The sequence below is a fragment of the Parasteatoda tepidariorum genome, chromosome 2 (assembly GCF_982258835.1).
Source record: "Parasteatoda tepidariorum strain Cologne lab strain chromosome 2, Ptep-v5.0, whole genome shotgun sequence".
NCBI lineage: Eukaryota > Metazoa > Arthropoda > Arachnida > Araneae > Theridiidae > Parasteatoda > Parasteatoda tepidariorum.
In genome coordinates this window covers 102,318,901-102,339,552 of record NC_141756.1, presented here as the reverse complement: position 1 = coordinate 102,339,552, position 20,652 = coordinate 102,318,901, and the positions used below count along the sequence as shown (strand labels likewise).

The following is a 20,652-nucleotide window of genomic DNA, read 5'->3' as shown; positions in this document are numbered from 1 at the left end:
ATAAAGAAGAAAAAAAAGAAAAATAATCAAATGATTGATTTAATATGTAGGCTATTATCAAGGAAAGGCAAATTTTGGTGTCGGTGAGCTATTAATTTCTAAAAGTTTCGTAAACAACGCTAGGTAGTATTATTTGGTCAAAAAATAAGTTCAGTCTTGAAATTTTTTTAGAGTGGCACCCCTGGTCACAAGAGTCAATAAATAGCTTGCAGAAAGTTTTTTTAGTTCAGATTTTGCGTAAGATGAAATTTTCTTCACGTTATCTAAATTCTTTGCTTTCTTGTTGAATTAACTCCTGCCTCCTACATTCAGTTCTGAAGTTGCAAAATTTGTTGCTATTAATGATTCTGGAAAATTTCTTTAAGGATGCACGAAAAGCGGCGTGTGACACAACGCTGGTTCAGGCGACAGCGAACATGGAACCAGTTGGTAGAATTCAAATGCGCACTAGACGTACACTTCGAGGACACTTGGCTAAAATCTATGCCATGCATTGGGGATCCGATTCAAGGTAGGATTGTTTTACCTTTTGTTTATGTTTTTCAATTGCCTGATGTTATACTAATATTATTCTACTATTTTTAGATACTTAGTATCTGCCTCACAAGATGGAAAGCTCATTGTTTGGGACGCATATACAACTAACAAAGTAAATTATATGTCTTTTGTATATGTATTTTATAAATACCATCAGCAATAACCAATATTTAAAAAAAGAAATATTTTTTATAAAGTTAATGGACTTGTGTATTAATCTGATGTTAAATATTCGAGCCAGTTTTTAATTTAACTGAAAGTAGATTGAGCTTCTATGTCTTTGAAAACCATGAATTAGTTTTGTCAGATGCTTGGTTTTGGAACGATACAGCAGTCTCCTTATTTCTTGTTAATTTAATCTTTCTGCCCTAATAATACAAATTACTTATTGATCTTTTCCAATTTTGTACATTTGAAAATGCTGGATTTTAATTGGTCTGAAATAAAATGATTAAAAAATTTATATTAAATGTGAGGCAAAACAAATAATTGGTTAATCATTTTAAATTTAGTATTGAGTAAAATTCAAATATTTTTCTAAAGACTAATTATGAAAAATTAAGAGATTAACAGTCTGTTAAGAAAGAGCCTAGGTTTTCCATAACTTGAGAACTTGTAGATCCAAAGAAATGCCATGTACATCGACACAATCAAATCCTCCTCTCCTTTTTTTCTTAATTTTCAAATTTTGATATTATCTAAAATTGTTGTTTCTCATTTGCTTGAGTTATTTTCTGGGAAAAGCAAATATTCAGCCAATCATTGTCGAATTCTTTGTATAACATGGAAAATATTATTTTAAAAAAATTATAAAGAAATAATAATTCTAGCTCAGCTTTATATTTAAAAAAGGCATGAGAAATTAGTCTGTTTAAAATTAATTATATGTGATCACAAAAAAAAAAAAATATGAATTCATATCGTAAAAAATGCTTTATCACGATCTGTTTCGTTAAAATTTTTATTTAAATTTTGATCTAGTTAATTTTTTATTCAAGACATAAAAATTTTATTGCATTCTTCATTTTTCTTTCTTTCTTTCTTTTTTTTTTTTTTAAATGTGTCAAACCTTTGAATTTTTTCTGCAGTTAGTCAGTATTCTCAGCAATAAATAATTTTGTCAAAATGTAATCCTTTTATTGTTTTTTGTTATTTAAATAGAAGTGTTGAGGTGTTTAAAAACATAAATTTTACCAAGCATTAGTTGTAAAATACGAGTGATTGTGGTCTAAGAAGAACTTAGTTTTTTGTACGTTTTAATTTTATTCCATTTGTTTTTTTTTTTTTTTTTTTTTGAAATTCAGAAGAATATCTTAAGATTTGTTTTATATTGTTGCAAGATTGTTTTTCAAATTGAGAAATTTGAACCTTTTTTTTGCAATAATCTTTTTGGCTTTAATGTTTATTGTGCTTTAAAATTCTTTGAGTAAATTTAAAAAAATCATCCCATATATGAAATTCTACCTCAGGCTGACATTTTTTTTCTTCTGATTTATAATTCATTTTTTATTTTATTTCTTAAAGAAAGATCAAGCTGTCAATATTTTTATAGTGTAAACTTTTCAAAATGTATGAAATTTAATAAAGTAAAACTTTTAATCTACATATTCTTCTATCTCCTACTTGCTAATTTTAATAATTTTCAGTATGACTGGTTTTTTTTTAACCAAATGCATATATAAATATTTTAATTTATTATTACAAAAAAAATATTATGCAAAATTATTTAAATTGAAATATTTTCAGGTTCATGCTATTCCACTTCGTTCAAGTTGGGTCATGACTTGTGCCTATGCACCCTCAGGCAGTTATGTTGCATGTGGTGGTCTTGATAATATATGCTCCATATACTCTTTAAAAACTCGTGAGGGAAATGTACGTGTTAGTAGAGAACTCCCTGGTCACACAGGTTACCTCTCTTGCTGCAGATTTTTAGATGATAACCAAATAGTTACAAGCTCAGGAGATATGACCTGGTAAGATTAATGTTTGAGTCCTCTTCTTAAAAAAAAAAAAATTTCTAACTATCTTAATTTTTTTTTTCTCAGCTGATATCAGTGATTCTGTTAAATTTTACAAATTTCTGGTTCCTCTTACGTACATTTTTTCCTCTTTTAAGTACATTTGGAAACTAAATATAATGCTTTAATTTATTTTATTTTAAATATAAATCTTAGTAGTATGCAGAATTTTAGGTAAAATAAATATATTTGCAATTTAAACAATGTTTTAAAAATAAAAAGTGTTAACAGTTTTTTTTTTTTTTTTACGATTTAAGGTTTTTAATTGCATATAACTAATTATGAACCTGCATCAAAGTTTGTTTGATTTTACCTAGACCATAATAAATTTTAAAAGCTGGTCCTTTTTTTTTTTTTTTTTTTTCATGGGATGCAGCTTAACCTTATTTTTGCATCTCATCTATGATTTTTTAGATATTTAACGGCGCTCTACTGTATAAATGGAAGCAATGTGGGTTCTTTAATTATCAGGATTTCTCAAAATGAACCTAACTCATTAAAAACCTAATTGTTTTCCTCATTTTTACGAAAAAAAATTTTTGCTAAATGGATTTTTCTTATTACACTGTTGTACCAGGGTTGGCAAGTTTTTGACACATGACGGTTTTTACCGGTTTATACCATGGTTTTTACCGTCATGTCAAAAACCCCTCTGTCAAAAGCCCATAGTTTTGATAAAACTGTATTTTATTTTGAGTTTAACTGCTTGTGATTTAAAATTAATTCATTTTTGGGCAATAAAATTAGAAAAAAAGTTGTTAAAAGATATTTAAGAACAGATTTTTGCACTTTTCCTACATGATTATATCAAAACATACTATTTGAAGTAAAATATTAGGATACTGAACAAAATTTTCAACATTTCCAAGCATCATTTTGTTTGGCATATTACATTACTGAAGAATGTCAAGTCATTCCAGACTTAGAGTTTGTTAGAAGTTACAAGTTTTGAAAGTTTTGTTTAGCTTATTTCTAATATTTAAGAAATGCCAAATTTTAAATTCTTCTTTTTAGTTCTTGAATTTATTAGTAGTTCCAAGTTTTTTTGGTTGTTTATTTCTAACAATTAAGAAGTGGAAAATTTTGAATCCTTTGCAAATCAAGCTATTATGATAAAAGTCAAGTATCACTATTTTCAATAAGTATATTACAATATTTCTGTATGAATGTATATCCTTCTATAAGAATACATGTATATAGTTGCAAAATCAATAGCAATCATTTACAACATTCATTTATAAAGGCAATTAAGTGAAAATAATATATTGTCCGCTATATGCCATAAATTAAAGAAAACAGTAGGTTTTTGATGGTTTTTACCGGTAAAAACCCGGTTTATACCACTGTCATGTCAAAAACTAGTTTTTGACGGCAAAAACCCAACCCTGCACTGTACTACATTTATAGCAGCTTTCATTTCAAAAGCAAAATAATTGCTATTAAGCGAAAAACTTCCAAATTGAATCTAAAGTAATTTAATAAATTAACTTTCATTGTTATATAGCATTGAAATATGTTGCATTGTTATATGTTGCAGTTAGATTAATATATATCATTAAATTGCATTTGACCAGTTTGGTAACAAGTTAATGTACTTTTAATATGACGGAAATGTGATAATTCTGTCCTTCTGAAGATTTCATGTAACTGGTTTTATATTTTTATCATGTCTATTTAGTCTAAACTATTTAGTATTTAATTTTATAAAATTACATTTAAATGCGTTGGTTCTCTTGAAACCTGTCAAATACTTATGAATTTTTGCAACACTGAGAGTTTTAATTACTTAGATTTTATTACGAGACATCGAATTTCGATGCCATCATATGAAATCAATTAAGCAATTAAAAGACATTTAGACAGGTTGATGATATTGATTAATGTCAATATAAAATAGATTCAATTTATTTTTTAAAAGAAATTTTTTTTTTTTTAAACTTCATATAATATATATATCACTGGAGCTAATTAGCAATTCAACGTACAGTGAAACCTCCAAGAAAGACCCACCTCTATTTACGACCACATTTTGGAGACACAAAATTTTTTTCCCTCGGCTTTTTGTTTAAAAAAAAAATGTATGAGAGACCACTAAAACTTCTTTAAGTGACCGGGAAAATATCTGCACTAAATGCGGAAAGCATCAATTAAGGAAACACAAAATAATATCAAAATAAAAAATGTAGCAAAATAAATAAGTTGATTGAAATGTATTCAAAATATTTGTTTGAGGCTCTTATTTAAAGAGATCTTTTTAACAATACAACCTCATGTTACAGTCATAGTGCACTAAAGACGATACTGCCAATGATTTATTCAGCAGAAAGTTTAATTATTAAAAAATTTTATTTTTAAAAAAAACAAGCATCTCAAACAACAAACTTGTCCTCTTTTTAAGCTAACTAATTTTTACGATACAAAATTAAATGCAAACTTAAACATAATTATGTATTTATAATAGCTTTATCATTCATAATTGGTACATTTATTTTTGCACATAATTATATGAGTTGGGAGCATTTTCATAGACTCTAAATTTTACTCATCTATCCGTCTTATCATGACGCCAACAAAAGTGTCATTTTCGCACTAAGGAAATGACACTGACCAAAATTAATATCGCTTGCAAAAAATCATGTACCTTAAATAACAATTTTGAAGTCATTGGGGGTAACCTCTAAGAACGACCAACATCCATCAACAACTATTTTATTGTGGAACGGAGAGTGGTCGCTCCAGAAGGGTTTACTGTACTAGAATGGAATTAACTTCACATTTTCTTTTTATTCTTATAATGCAGAAATTGAGATAACCTCTTTTTTTATTAATTGTGAAAGAAACAGTTGAATAGGAAAATATATTGAAAAAAGCTAAGAATGTGAGATTTTGTATTAATATTTATTTAAGTGTTCAGTAGAAAAACAAGTTTCCATATTTTAATGCTAGGGTTGTACTAAATATTGTGTGGTGGTCAGTAAGCTGACCTCATGTCAGAAAGGACTTAGGCTCCAATCCCAGTCAAAAGCTTGAATGTTCTTTCTTTGCACAAGCTATCCTTCTTACTGTATATATAGCGTTGGCACACTTAATGTTGCACCCCCTGAAGGACTGATTGGTTGACGCATCTACTTTTTTGATACTTGAATAACAAATGATAATATGTGTGGACATTGGATACAAAAAAAACCCTCTTAATATCCAGTGATGCTTTATTCAGGGTGTTCGTCAGAAGGCAAAGACTGAAAATATCAGAAATTTCTCAAAACTCTTTGTAAAACTGGAGAAGCAACTTTGTGTTTTAGTAGATACGCGTTTTATTAAAAATATCACAAACTAGTTTTCTTTCTTCCCATTGGTAGCTGTGGCCATGAAGTTTCCCATAGTTTTTTAATCTTTTTCCAGCATTTTTGACATTGTTTTTTAAATTAGAGTTATCACTCTGTAACACATTTGATTTGTAATGAATCCACCGTAACCTCGCATCGTTAGAGAGATTTTTCAAGCTCTAATGTTTTTAATTCACTCTCTCTCTCTCTCTGCACTCAATGAGTTGTGCAGTGTTGGATTCGCTCAGAGGCTGCCGAACAAGTGTGTGGTTTTTAGATTTTTTTTAAAGAATGCACCGTTAAATGATTTTGTAAGAAACTTCATAAAGGAGCCATATTTTAGGATGTGAATTTTGTAAAATTCTGTTTGTTTCATAAATTTCAGCTTAAACTCATTATCATTTGATAAATAATTTGCACAAAGTTAAATTATTTATTTATATATATATATATATATATATATATATATATATATATATATATATATATATATATATATATATATATATATATATATATAAATCTAATAAAACTGCTGGGTAAACTAATGAAGAATAATTCATACATCTTCTAACTAAACAGATGTTAAGAAAGCTAATTAATCATTTTATTATATATCTTATTTGTTTTTAAATTTAGTGCTCTGTGGGACATAGAAACAGGTCAGCAATGTACTTCATTCACAGGACACACTGGTGATGTTATGTCACTTTCATTAGCCCCTAATATGCGTACCTTTGTATCGGGTGCCTGTGATGCTTCTGCCAAGGTAACCACTTTGAATTTATTAATTTGAAATTTTTATTCCTACTTAGTATTTGTTATATTTTTGTGGGTAGTAATCTATCTTGTATAATATGAATCACTTAAAAGTACACAGTGGTGCTTCAAAAAGTTATGAGGGAAAAAAATTATTCCCTTTATTAGAGAATATTCATTTTCTAGTTAACATTGAGTTATATGAGCTGTTACTCAAGCAAAAATGGTTCTTTAATCAGGGCTGATTGTGCTCCGGAAAAAAATCCGGATTTCCGGATTTTTCGTTAATAGTGATCCGGAGATTGAAGTTCCAGACGTTTAAAAAAATCATTGATCACAGAAGTTTCCGGAAATCAGATTTTCAAAGGTGGAACTTAAAAACACAGTTTATTTTATTTGTTTGTAAGGGAGAGCCAGAGAGATACTTCACAAGCTTATAATCATTATTAATATTCATTTTTTATCAGTAAATAGTTGTTATAATCATAAACTCAAGAAAAAAAGGCATATTTGTAAATTTTAATTACTTCTCCAGGTCATCATAGGTATGTGTAAAATTGTAAATATATTTTAAGTGAACTAAGAAATATTGAGAAAAAGGAAAAATAAACTTGTTTAAATTCTTTTCAATTTAAACTTTTTTTTAAACTCAAGAAATTTTCCGGAATTTTGGCTTGGGCTCACAATCACCCCTGTTTAATTATAATTTGGTATTTAATTCATTTACTATCTTTACTTTGTGTGCCATCTTTTTATTTTGTAATAACACTTTTATTATGTTTGTTGTTTTAGGCACAACTTTCTATTTAGAACTAAATTCTTCCAATAAGTTTTATCACAAATAAGCTCACTTTTTGCTTATGATGCACACAGCATGAACTTCTAACTTCAAGAACAGAGCATTTGTTTTAAGGGGACATGGGACCTTGAAATCATAAAATTTTCAAAAGAAATTTTTTTTTGTTAAAAATGTAAAGATAGTCAGCCTGAATCACGTGTTGTTCAAATTTTTTCGACACGATGATTTTTTATGATTTTATAGCTATTTTTCTGAAAAGTGGGCGTGGCACTTTTGACGTTTCATAAGCTGTCTGTTTGTTTACATTGTAGTTATCAAGCTTATTTTGATTTTTTTTTTATGTTCAAATCAATATTTCTATAAAATATTTTTTAATTAGTATAATGTGACACTGTTTGGCAACGCCAAATTAACTTTAACCGTACTTTTGTTTATGTTTATTTTTTGCGACGTTTGCTATCATATTCGAACTCTTATAAAATATCTTATTTGTTGATTTTTTTAGTTGTTTTGTTTTATTTTCATTATATTTTCGTTATCTTTTTGTTTTTGTTAGCTTTTTTTTGTTGTAGCTTTGTTAGTTTTTTTGTTATTTTGTTGCTCTGTTTTTCTTTGAGCAATGGATCAAATAAGTTCGAGATGGCGTAAATCAACATCTCGCCCATCTAAAAAGAAGCAACTTGCTATTGAAAGAGCAAGAAAGAGATGGAACAAGTCTGATACTTCTTGTTCAGTTGATGCTAGTGACAACAATCTAAATGAGTCTAGAACTCAAAAGAAACTGAAACTTTTTTCTGAGGAAATGCCATTGTCAGATGATGCACCTTCATGTTCCACCACAACTCTTGTTTCAGATGTAGTGTGGCCAGATCTACTGAAAGAACTCAAATGTACTCACTGTGAGAAACATTGTCTGAATGTACATAAAACAACAGAATTCGGTTTAGCAACGAAGCTGAATATTTTTTGTGACAACTGCAAATGTGAATTCAGCAGTTCTTTTTCCAGCCCCCGTGTAACGAACCAAACACAATTTCTCTAAATAAAGATGTTGTTGCTGCTTTTCTGAGTGTTGGAAAAGGCTTTTTCGCACTAGAAAAGTTTACTGTCAAAATGGGTCTCAACCCAATGGATCGCAAGACATTTGATTCTTATGTGAAATGTTTGGCGGAGGAAAACAAGACTTTCAAGTTTGATGTTCTTTGCAAAAGTAGAGACAAAATAATAGCAGAATATAAAAAATTGTGTGACAGTGATAAAGATGATGTTGTGGAAAGTATAATAAATGTTGGTGTATCTTTCGACGGTACGTGGCAGAAACGTGGTCATAGCTCGTTGTACGGCATTGGCTGCTTTATTGATATATTGACTGGACTGGTGATTGACTTTGAAATTATGTCGAAATATTGCCATTTGTGCGAAGTTTCGAAAAGTGAACTTAAATTCTCTTCACCTGAGTATCAGATATGGTATGAAGGACACAAAAGTTCGGGTCTTTGTGAAAAAAACTTTGAAGACTCTTCAAATGCCATGGAAATGTCTGCGGCGGAAATTTTGTGGGGCCGTTCTGTTACAGAATGCAAAATGCGGTACACAACTCTTCTTTCTGATGGGGACTCCAAAACATTTTTGCATCTAAAAAAAATGGATGTGTATGATGGTATTGATATTGAGAAGGAAGAGTGCGTGAATCACGTGGCAAAAAGACTAGGTACAGCGCTTCGTAATAAAGTTAAAGAATTTAAAGTGAAGGGTGAAACATTGGGGGGGGAAGCGAAAAGGGCACTTGACAGATGCTCTTATATCAAGGCTCACTAATTATTACAGGCGAGCTATCACAACTAATGCTCCGAATGTGGACGCAATGAAATCATCGATATTTGCTTCTCTATATCATTGCTCGTCAATAGACGCGAAACCAAAACATTTCAAGTGCCCCCAAGGAGCAAGTTCTTGGTGTTTTTATAATCGTGCAAATGCCCTTGGGCAAAAAGTGCCAAGTCATTCAACGATGAAAGCTTCCCTAAACAGTAATATACTAGTCAAAATCATGCCAATATATCAACGATTGGCATGTGATGATTTGTTGAAGCGCTGTACCTCTGGGCAAACTCAGAATGCAAACGAAAGTTTGCACAGCGTAATATGGCAGCTTTGCTCAAAAGAAGTGTTTGTCAGCAAGCGCCGCCTTGAGATTGCAGTGACAGATGCAATCAGCAGATTTAATATGGGAACTGTTGTTGCTATAACTGTGAAAGGGAATCTCACTTCATTAAAAGTTGAAAAAGCTGAAAAAATTGCCTCAAGGCGTGTAAAGCAAAGTGTCAAAAAGCAAACCAGCACTTTCAAAAAAGCTACGAAAGAAAAAAAATATTGCAAAAAAAATGCTAACAAAAAAATTGAAAAACGCGAAGGGCAAACATATTGTGCTGGTGAATTTTAAAACCAATTGTGGGCACTTTGAATTCAAATGTATGAAATTTTCTAGCATGTTATCGAAATTCTGCAATATGCTTTTCCTATGTGCCTGTCAATAATTTTTTTATTTATCTGGTATCAAATATATTATTTGTTTTATTAAAATTATAGAGAATAATGTTTTTAGTGTAATTTTTATGCACACAAAAATAATCTCTTTTCTTTGTTTCAAGGTTACATATGACATATTGATATGATGCATAACGAACAATATTTTTATGTAAAAATCGTTTCTATTGGTAAAAATTTAGCATTTATTATATTAAGAATACATCAGAAGTTCTTTTTATATTTTAAGCATGATATTATAGCTATTATAGTTAATTTACACAAAAAAAAGTAGTTTTTCTCCGTTAACTTTTTTTGCATAATTTACTTCTATAATTTGTCCCTTGTGACTGAATATTTGAAAATTTTTCATATGCTTCATATGACTGTTATAAAGACAATGTAACATTGTTTTCACGAAATATTAATTATAAAGTTTTTTATACAACTTTAACTGTAGGAGGAAATGAAAATTTTCAAAAAAAAAGCGTCGGAACTAAAAAAAAATTTTTTTTCTCAAAACCTTTTGAAGTGAAACAATAACTGATGCTAGAGAGTCTTTATATCATCATTATCTATCTATAGAAAAAATTTTAAATTATTTGGATGAAATTTCAGACACAAGGGACAATTTTTGTATTTTTTAAAATTTTCATATTTTATTAAATTTTTAAAAAATTTTGACCAAAATTGTTTTTACTTGGCCTATTTCCTAAAATATGCTAAAAAATAAATAAATTATGTTCATAATAGTAAAATTAAAGTAAAAAACAAGTTTTCATAAATTTTCATTTGAAAAGTCCCGTGTCCCCTTAACGAGCTCTAACTAGTATTTGGGCATTCATTTTTGTGACTGATTCCAAGCGTTCATTGTTTTCTATAATGATTTTTTTTTTCTATTTCTTGAAGCGAATTATAAAACTTTAACAGCAGTAACTGAATGCCAGTTTGAGCAATTAAAAACAAGCCCAAATTCTGATAATAATTTTGAAAAAAAAGGAAAAAACCTAATTTTTCACTTGTTCTCTAAAGTAAATGATTAACTATACAAAGAATGACTTCACTTTTGCAAACGAAATGACCTTTCTAATATAAAATATGCATTGTCTGTGAGAAATCGTTTCCTTGCATTGCCGATCAGAATGAATAAATACAAAGTATTGGTTCGTAGGTTGGACAATTTGAAAATTCTTTAGCCCAAAGAAAAGTAATTTAAATACTATGAATGTAAAATTTTTGTATTCAGCAAATTGTGGCAAGTGCTTTATATAAATTAAGAAGTTGAAGTACTGAAAGAGAGAAATGAAAGTTTAGAAAAGGATTTGAAAAATAAAAATAATGAACTAAAAATTTTAAAAAAAGTTTGATTCAGCATATAAAACAGTGGAACGCATACAGAAAAAAAGAATTATGAGCAGAAATAATTATGATTGTTGAAATTGGATCAAGCTTTTAAAAAGTGTTAGTTATAAAACTGTGTAAAAAAAAGTTTCTTCAAATACCAGGTGGACAATTATGGACGTTTCACATATTATCACACGCTCTTTCTTTCAGAAGCATATGGTTTTTGTAAATTTAAAAATTTTCCAATTTCTACCAAGCGTTAGTATGTAAAAGTGATGGTGCTGAAAGTTTTCGATTTAAAAAAAAAAAAAAAAAAAAAAAACATGCCTCCTTTGTTTTGACGAAGTGTATATCTCATTAAATATTTGCTAAAATGCAGAACTTAATCAAAACCTAGGTCCTTTCAAAAAAATTCCAACTGATTTTGGTTTGAGGAATGTTTGCAAATTAGAAACAAATAATTTTTACGATTTTAGAGTTACAAGGGATAAAGTCTTTTCAAAATCATAGAAAGCTTGGAACTAGTTTAAATTGATGGAAAAGCAATTGCTTCAGATTAAGGAAGATGTGGAATACGTTGGAAGAATCAAATAACAATTGAATCTGTTATTCTTTGAATCCTATCAGACCCATTGTCATAAATTTTTATTTTTGCTGATATGTCTCATTATGTACAGTTACTGCGAAATCATTTATTAAACTCTAGAATAATTTAAGATGATGGGACTTTTATTTCTGGAATTGTTGATGAAGTATTGAGAAAAGATATTGGAGAGATAAAATTTTTGTCATAAACTAAGAGTTTTATTTGTTAGTTAGAGGTAAATGATAGGTAAAAAGTTACACTAGTATTTTTCTCTGCCACTACAGTAAAGGGAATTTTAAAGTTAACAAGAAAGAACATGATTTTTTTTTATATATATATAAATATATTTTTTTTTCTTTGATGTAATGAATAGCAAAAGCTTAGCAAGAAATATGAAAGCGGCTTTCGATTTTTTTCTTCCAATTTGTATCATTTTCCTGAGAAGTAAAATGAGAGTGTGTGGTAAAAAATGTCTACAGCCATTTTAAAAAGCAATTATTATTTTTATTATTAGAAGATTAAAAAAATCTATTGAAGTAAAATATATTTTAACTATTAGATTTGATTATAGAGTTTATTTAGACAAATCCGAGGTCTTGTCAGATTCAATGACTATCAAAGGCCTACCGAAGTAATTAAAAGATTTAAACACTTGTTAATTGTAAAAAAGTTAAATAATTTTTTGTCAAAAGTATGCACAGAAGTAAATTCAGAATGGTTGTTATTTAACTGCTGAATTGTTTGAAAGAGACTTTAAAAATGACACATTCTAGTTTTGGATTTAATTTAGTTTTGGATGTTATTTTATAAACTTGTAGATATTATGCAATATGTAAATAGCTTCATTTCAATGTCTTGGGATATTAACTTTGCATTAGAAAATGCTTGAATTAATTCCCAAGGGAAAAAAAGACTAAATTATATAGCATTTTGTCTTACAAATATTTATTTAAATCTAAGAATGCCTTCTCAGTGCATCCGACAACGCTAAGGCAATACGGAAGTATCTTATCTTAAGAGAGATTCTTCCGTCAGCAGTATTAATGGAAGTGTGTCGAGAATTCGAAAACATATTCTGAAGTGTGCATGAGACATCTTGCAGAAAATCAAATAGTGACTCATCAAAGAACTTATAAATGAAATAAAACAATATCCTGCATTGAATAAAAAAGCGATGTGTTTATTCTGTCCTTAAAGAACTTAAATCATGGTTCGTATCATTTTTAAAAAGTGCTTGAAGGTGCTTATTTTTGATTTTCGTTTTTTAAAAGCCTTTAAAGGTGCTTTTTTTTCATTGGGTGTTTTTAAAAAGTGCTTAATTTTCCCTTGAAAATAAATTTTTTTTTTTAACCATGTCGATTTTCGCCAAGTATTTATGCAAAAGCGTATTTTCCACATTGTTCATTGTTTTTAACAATTCATTCAACCACAAACTGTTTAAGCGTACACTGTCGCTTCTTAGCGTATGAAAATGTCGATTATTTTGCATGTTTCATGAAATACTTGCGTTTCAGCCCGTGCGTTTACTGCGCTCTCATGTGCAACTCTGTTGTATTTTACAAGATATTCTCAATTTCAGGCTTCATTTTCCACCCTCTGATATTGAACTGAAAATCCTCTTGATCTATTATGGCTAATATAATCAAGAAAACAGTTATTTGTCAGAAACTGTTTATTTAATCACGATCATGTAAAGTCTTTGAGAATTACTTTGCATTTTGTTAACATGTATAGTGCTTAAAAATATTTTTTAATTTCTTAAAAGGTGCTTAATTTTTGTTGAAAGATTTGACTATGCACCCTGTTAAATAAAAATTCGCTATTTAAATAGAAGCTGTCTCATAATTTCAAGAAGAAAAATAGACGGAAAAATGAATAGAGTAAAAGAAAATAGAAAGTCCTAAATTGGATAGTAAATTGATAAATAGTTAAAAATTCTAATTTCATAATCTTTTTTTTAATGTCATTATTCTAAATATTTGTGATTTTTTTTTTAATTGTATTCTCTTAAATTTAAATATCTATAAACAATTGTAAAATTTCTGTTATTATTATGTACCTAATTGACTATATTGTTTCAGATGTTCAGTTTAAGATTGTAGATTCCTAATGATTAAGTGTTAAAAAAAATTGTCATTACAAAAATATGTTAAAATAATTAATAAGTACGGCACTCAATTCAAAATCATAACTAATAGGTTATTTTGATAATTATTCATTTTAATCTTCTTTAATTTAAAAATTAAAAAGAATAATTTTGATCTTAATTTTTTTATAAATAAACGACTTTATTTGTCTGGCTTTCCATTGTTTCTGATCAAGACATATCGCAATTTACCTTTTACTTACTGCTAATACACAAGCAAAATTCTCATCTGAAGATTTTGTTTTAATGTTAACAAAAACTTAAAATTCTGATGTGACTAAAAAAAAATTTTAATCACTAAAGATTCTTTAATTTTTAAAAAAAATATTTGTTCAAAGATGAGAAATTTAATCCATTGGGTTTTAAAATATAATTGTTTGGTTTTTTGATTTTATTTTATTCCATTAAATTTTCCTTCTTTCTATTCTAAACTAGCTGTGGGATATTCGAGATGGAATGTGTAAACAAACTTTTCCTGGTCATGAGTCTGATATTAATGCTGTCACAGTAAGTAGAGTTTAATGTTTCTCTAATTAGATACTCTCACTACTCCTGTTTCAATATGTCAAATAAATATATGTTTTATTTAACTTCCTGTGTGTATTGTTTTTTTAATCAGGATTGAAAAAAAAACTAGTTTTTTCCACACAAAAAAAGCGTGATCTTTGCCTTTATTTATTAAGAGACTGTGCTTTTCCTCTTTTTTTTTTTTTTCCTTTCTTTAAAAAATGTCTTATAATACTTATTAACAATAAAATCCTTCCTTAGAACAAATTTTCTTAGCAGATCATCTGTCCACTGGAGAAAATGTTTTTCATTTAATAAAGAACAGGGTGCGTAGCGTTTGTAAAAAGTACTTAAAGGTGCTTTTTTGGGGATTTCGTTTTTAAAAGCTTTTAAAGGTGCTTTTTTCAGCTGGCGTTTTTGAAAAGGGCTTTTTTTTTTCGAATAATTTTTTCCCCTTCAGTGATATCTGGTGGATCTCATGCATTTCGCGAAAAATGGTGAGTTTGCTACATAATCATTCACGCGGACTTCATGTCGTAACCACGTTATGACTTGCGCATGCGCGCACACCGAACCGAAACCCGAGTGCTTCAATTTGGATAGAGAATGTCAGATCCTTATGAAATGTTTTTAATTTTGTTCTTGTTTATTTTATTTTACTTCTAACACTTTTTTTGATGTAGGCGGTAAGGGTACTTTTGTTCTGAGTTCAGGGTCAAGTTGAATTCACTCGGTGATGTGGGAAAGTACTGATTGTTTCGATTTACACCCGATTCTTTTTGTTGTTTTTTTTTAACGCTAAAACTGTTTATAAAAAGTTTTTGTTTTTCAATAATATCATTGATTGAATATGAATTTTTTGAGTGCTTGAAAACTTTTGTAAAGTGCTTGAAAAGTTTTTAAAAAGTGCTTATTTTTGATTCAGAGATTTGGCTACGCACCCTGAAGAAGTGGAATTCCTCATCACTAAAGGAATTATATATAGTTTGAAAATATGTAAAATTATTATTATTTTTTTTTTTTTTAAATTTATTTCAATTTGTTAATTTTTTGAAGAATACACATAAAGAATGTATACTCTTATAATTTTTGTTTTAGTATTATTATTTTTTTACACATCGATTTAGAATCAATTTTTATTTTTGAATGTCAAACATAAGAAATTTATTTATTGAACCATTAATGTTTGGTAAATGTAATACAATTTGCTTCATTTTTAACAGTTTTTCCCTAATGGGTATGCATTTGCTACGGGTTCAGATGATGCTACTTGCAGGCTTTTCGATATAAGAGCTGATCAAGAGTTGGCAATGTATTCCCATGATAATATAATCTGTGGAATTACATCAGTTGCTTTCTCCAAGAGTGGAAGGTTACTTCTAGCTGGTTATGATGACTTCAATTGTAATGTTTGGGATTCCATGAAAGCTGAACGTGCTGGTAAGTTACTTGATTCTTTCATGCCTGTTTTTATTTCCAAATATGTCTTATTCTTTAATTTATTTATTTTTAAGTTTGATCCACCCTAATATCCAGCGGAGAGAAATTACTGACTTTGTATTTAAACAAATTTTTTTTTTAATTAAATCAAACTTTTAGGAGAGGGATCAGGGTTAATTTAGTGTGCAGTTTTTTGAAACTTTCATTCTTTAAACTCCATTTTTAAATATTTCTCATAATATTATTAATGGAATACAAACTAATAATTAAAAAATTAATCATGACTTTTATTTTAACTCATTACACTTAAAAGTTCTGAAGATAGTTCTGATTTGTTTCACCAACAAATAACTGAAGGTACGGGGTTTGATTGCTCTCAATTAAACTATAGCTTTCTGAAGAATTCAAATATTTTATGTATTTTTTTTTAACAGTTTTATTTGTTTTCATAACTGTCAGGAAGATTTCATTTAACAACAGTGGTTATCTTGATTTTAAAAGTAATATCCTGGAAATCAGAACATGTCTGATCATGCGAACAAGGTTCAGGGGAAATTCAAGACCTGTTTGAAGTTTATTTTACTAAAGTCTTTTTTTATTTTATTATTATTATTATTAATTCTTTATGCATATCAACTTACGACCTAAAAAGAATATTTTCTTTTGTATTAAATATAACATAAATGACTTTATGTGTCAATTTGTTTGTTTATAAGTTTGAATTCCTTAGATTTATGCATAGCTGATTGTGCTCCGGAAAAAATCCGGATTTTTCACTAACCATGATCCGGGGGTTTCTGTTGATCAAAGGTTGTTTCAAAAAATCATTGATCACAAAAGTTTCCGGAAATCAAATTTTCAAAGGTGGAACTTAAAAACACAGTTTATTTTATTTGTTTGTAAGGGAGAGCCAGATACTTTATAAGCTTATATTCAAGATTAATATTCATTTTTTATTAGTAAATAGTTATTATAATCATAAAACTCAAGAAAGAAAGACTTATTTGTAAATTTCAATTACTTCTCCAGGTCATCATTGGTATGTGTAAGTGGTATAGGTATGTGTAAAATTTTAAATGTATTTTAAGTAAACTAAGAAGTATTGAGAAGATGGAAAAAACCTTGTTAAAAAAAAATTTCTAATTTTTCGATTGAATTTTTTTATTATTTTTTTTATTTTTCCTTAAGAAATTTTCCGGAATTTTGACTTGGGCTTACAATCACCCCTGTTTATGAGTAGGCCCTTAAATTTAGTTTTAAGGATTATTATTATTTCAGTATATTTCGATTTCTGTTATTTTTAACATGTGTTTAAAGTCAGTTTTTTTTTCTTTCATAAAGGAAATTGTTATCAAAAAATTTTTTTTAATATTCGAACTTTGCTTTTTAAAAATATTTTGGAAAAGTTATCTTAACTTAATATATAATATTGGGGGTAAATTTCAAACCAATAAAAGAGTGTCCTGAGAAGTATTATGGTCTCAAAATGTCCTACACCCCCTGAAACATCTAACTCATTTCTAAAGATTATATCAAATTCCCTTTCTAAAAACTTCTAACTCAAATTGCCTAATTTGAATTCAAACAATAATGTATTCATTAACTTGAGTTCAAATGAAAATTTTTGTATAAACTGGAAATCAAATATATTAACTGATAATAATTTCAGAAATATTTACCTTGAAAACTTATAAAATTAAAATAAAATCAGTTTAATATTTAGTACATGCATGATTAATTACCCATTTATCTCGCCTTGATCATAAAGACAATTATGCCTGTGTGAAGACAGTTACAAAAACAACCAAAATCTGGTGTAATTGAATTTCATGCAGCAAAATCTAACCTTGCTATCTTACCCAAAAACTTTGCTAAGTTTCTGTTTTGAAAAGAAAAAAAAAAAAATATATATATATATATATATATATATATATTGTCTTTGTTTGTTTCTCTTCATAAAAAGAATTTTTATGAAGTTACAATTTGCTAATAACATTTTGCAATAACATTTAAAGTAAGTATGAAAACTGTATTTTTTAAAGTATAAATCACTTTCAATTTTTCTTCCCTCTCACATAAAAAAAAAACTATTGTTTATCCCAACAACAGCATTGAGTAACAAATACATGAAACAATAACTGAATATCACATTTATGTAATTGGCAAATGTTAGGTACCTCTCATATTATTTGTACTATTATTGTCATCCAAATGTATTAGTATATGTGAATTAATTTTTTCCTCTCTAAGTTAGGGAAGTAAGGATTATTCGGTATCCGGCCCTTTTGCAGAATATTCGATTGACCGAATATTTGCTAAGAATTATTTGGAAAAGTATTTTTCGACTAAGTTTTCTTTAGGGGAAATTTGAATGAATTTCATAACAAGTAGTCTAAAATAGCATTTTTTGCTATACATTAGAAATTGTTTTTACGTATATTTAAGTTCTAAAACTTAATTTATGTTTTGAAAGACTAATGGAAAAGCGAAATTTTAAGAATTGAAACTAGATTACTTTATATTAAACTATAAGTTTTGTATTGTTGATTTTTTATATGTATATTCATCAAGTTAATTTTGACGTTTTTTCAGCACTTAATATTACGAAAGTTGAGAATTTTTTTTATTTGTTTCTTTTTTGCTGGTTTTCCTGTATTAACTATTTTGCAGCATTTTAACGGAGCATTTCTGGTAACTAATTCTTCTATAGTCACTCTTTTCCTGTACAGTAAGACGGATAATCGGTTACATAAAAAAACTAACTCTAAATGTTAAAATTAAATTTCAGAGCCAAGAACAATTTTTCTGTTTTTCATTAGCTTTTTTATTAACTTCTCTTTTAATAAGAATTTTTTAATGCGATAGCACTTTTTAAAGAGCGTATCTAATGAACATTATTCTTCTATTAAGTTGAAGTTTTTGGCGTTCATTTAAAAATTATGAACGATTTTTGCTTTGATTTCTATCTAACTTTGTCTTTTTTAAAAACTTGCTTTTAAAGACATTTTTATTGTGATGCAACTAGGAGGTTTTCTATTAGACTTTAAACTTAACTTTTTCTAGAAAATACGGTAATTGAAAAACAAATGGTTAGCTTTAAAATTTTCTTTCAAAAATTTAGATTGATTTCTATTTGTCCTGTTTTGCTTTTGTATATTATATTTTTATCACCGTTTTTATGACAGCGCTGCATTTTTAAAAGCCTTTGTTATAGTCATTGTCTCTAAACGGTTTTTTGGATAATTTTTTCAGAAAAATATTATTTTTAACATTAAAGTTTTGTTTTAAAAATTAAGACAGTATTTTTTTTCTATTTCTCTTTTTCTCATCGTTATGACTGTTAGTTAAGATTTTTCATTTAAGGATTTAATATATTTATCTATAAAAATATTTATTTATTTATTGGAAAAGGAAAACTTTGCTATTCGGCTGCCAAATATTTGGTATTCGGCCTATATTTTGGGCGCAATATTCGGTATTCGGAGAAATCACTTCATTACCTCCCTAATCAGAATATTTTATATCTTGGAAGAAATTTTACTTACTAATTCTGTATTTTCAGAAAATAATTTTTTGGTGTGCTAGTAAGAAATGATTTATAGTGTGCTATTTATATAATCTTAAACTTAATCAATTTCGTCCTTTTTGCCATGAATGATTTAATATAATGCATGATACTCATTATACTGTTGACTAAAGATTTAAAAAAAAACTCTGATTTTAATAGTGCATAATCAACAATCTTTATACATTTTCATAAATGAGGTTTCATCATTTGAGAAATAGAATAATTATGTATAACTTTGAGTCATTATTTTGCTTAAAAGACATAGTTGCATTTGACTTTCACTAAAGTCTTTAAAGCAATATTTATGTTCTGTATTGGATTTGAATTTCAAGAATAATTGCAAAATTAATATTTTAAAAGAAAAATTCCCATAGTTAAATTTCAAGTATCTATTTAAAATACTAATTAAAGCCCATTATCAAGAATCTTTATATTCTCATTCTGAAACATTTTATAATCTGTCAAGAATATTAAAATACAGTAAAACCTTGCTCCAACAATATTTTGGGGACCAAATAAATATATTGTTGTAGAGGGATATGTTATATTGAGGACCTACATACTTTCTGGATACAGTCAGATTTTTTTTTTTTTTTTTTAATTTTAATGTTATATGTGTATTAACTATAAATCTATTTATGTATTGTATAAAGATTTTGTTTGCAGAGTTGTAATTATGGTTAAATATGAAATCAGATAGGAATGTTACATTTGTGACATCTTAAGAGATAAGGCAGGCATTTCTGAGAATAGAAGATTTTGGGATAATCAGCAGTGAAATTTCTCTTGTCAGAAAAGACCGGGGGGAAATTGCCAAAATATGATACGATTTTTTACATTATTTGAAAACCAATAAATAATAGATGGAGAAAATAAGGTTGAAATTTGAAGGGAAGAAATTGCTTCAGAGAATATTGAGAGGTGGATAGCATTGAAATTCATATGCAAGTTCGTCGGGGCCCCGAAACATTATTGTAATAGAGGGAGTTATTGTTATCGTTGTAGCAAGAGTTCACTGTACTAAACTATCTTAGATAAAAGTTGTTGTTAAGTCAGGGTAATTATTATTATTATTTTTTTTATTTCTAATTTT

General features: G+C 28.0%; 1 protein-coding gene and 1 pseudogene across 3 annotated transcripts in view; both read left to right on the top strand.

The window, feature by feature from the left end:
• Gbeta13F (guanine nucleotide-binding protein subunit beta-1) overlaps positions 1-20,652 on the top strand; it is a 28,801-nt gene that overhangs the window by 5,972 nt on the left and 2,177 nt on the right. For 2 of the 3 annotated variants that reach the window (XM_087157914.1, XM_087157915.1), the window contains exons 3-8: positions 366-511; positions 586-649; positions 2,284-2,513; positions 6,524-6,653; positions 14,480-14,551; positions 15,775-15,991. In XM_087157914.1, coding sequence (XP_087014040.1) covers positions 366-511; positions 586-649; positions 2,284-2,513; positions 6,524-6,653; positions 14,480-14,551; positions 15,775-15,991 — 859 coding nt within the window. Of the gene's footprint in view, positions 1-194; positions 512-585; positions 650-2,283; positions 2,514-6,523; positions 6,654-14,479; positions 14,552-15,774; positions 15,992-20,652 lie in introns of all 3 variants that reach the window. The other variant, XM_087157916.1, reaches the window with a different exon arrangement.
• Positions 8,554-9,989, top strand: LOC147815958 (uncharacterized; annotated as a pseudogene).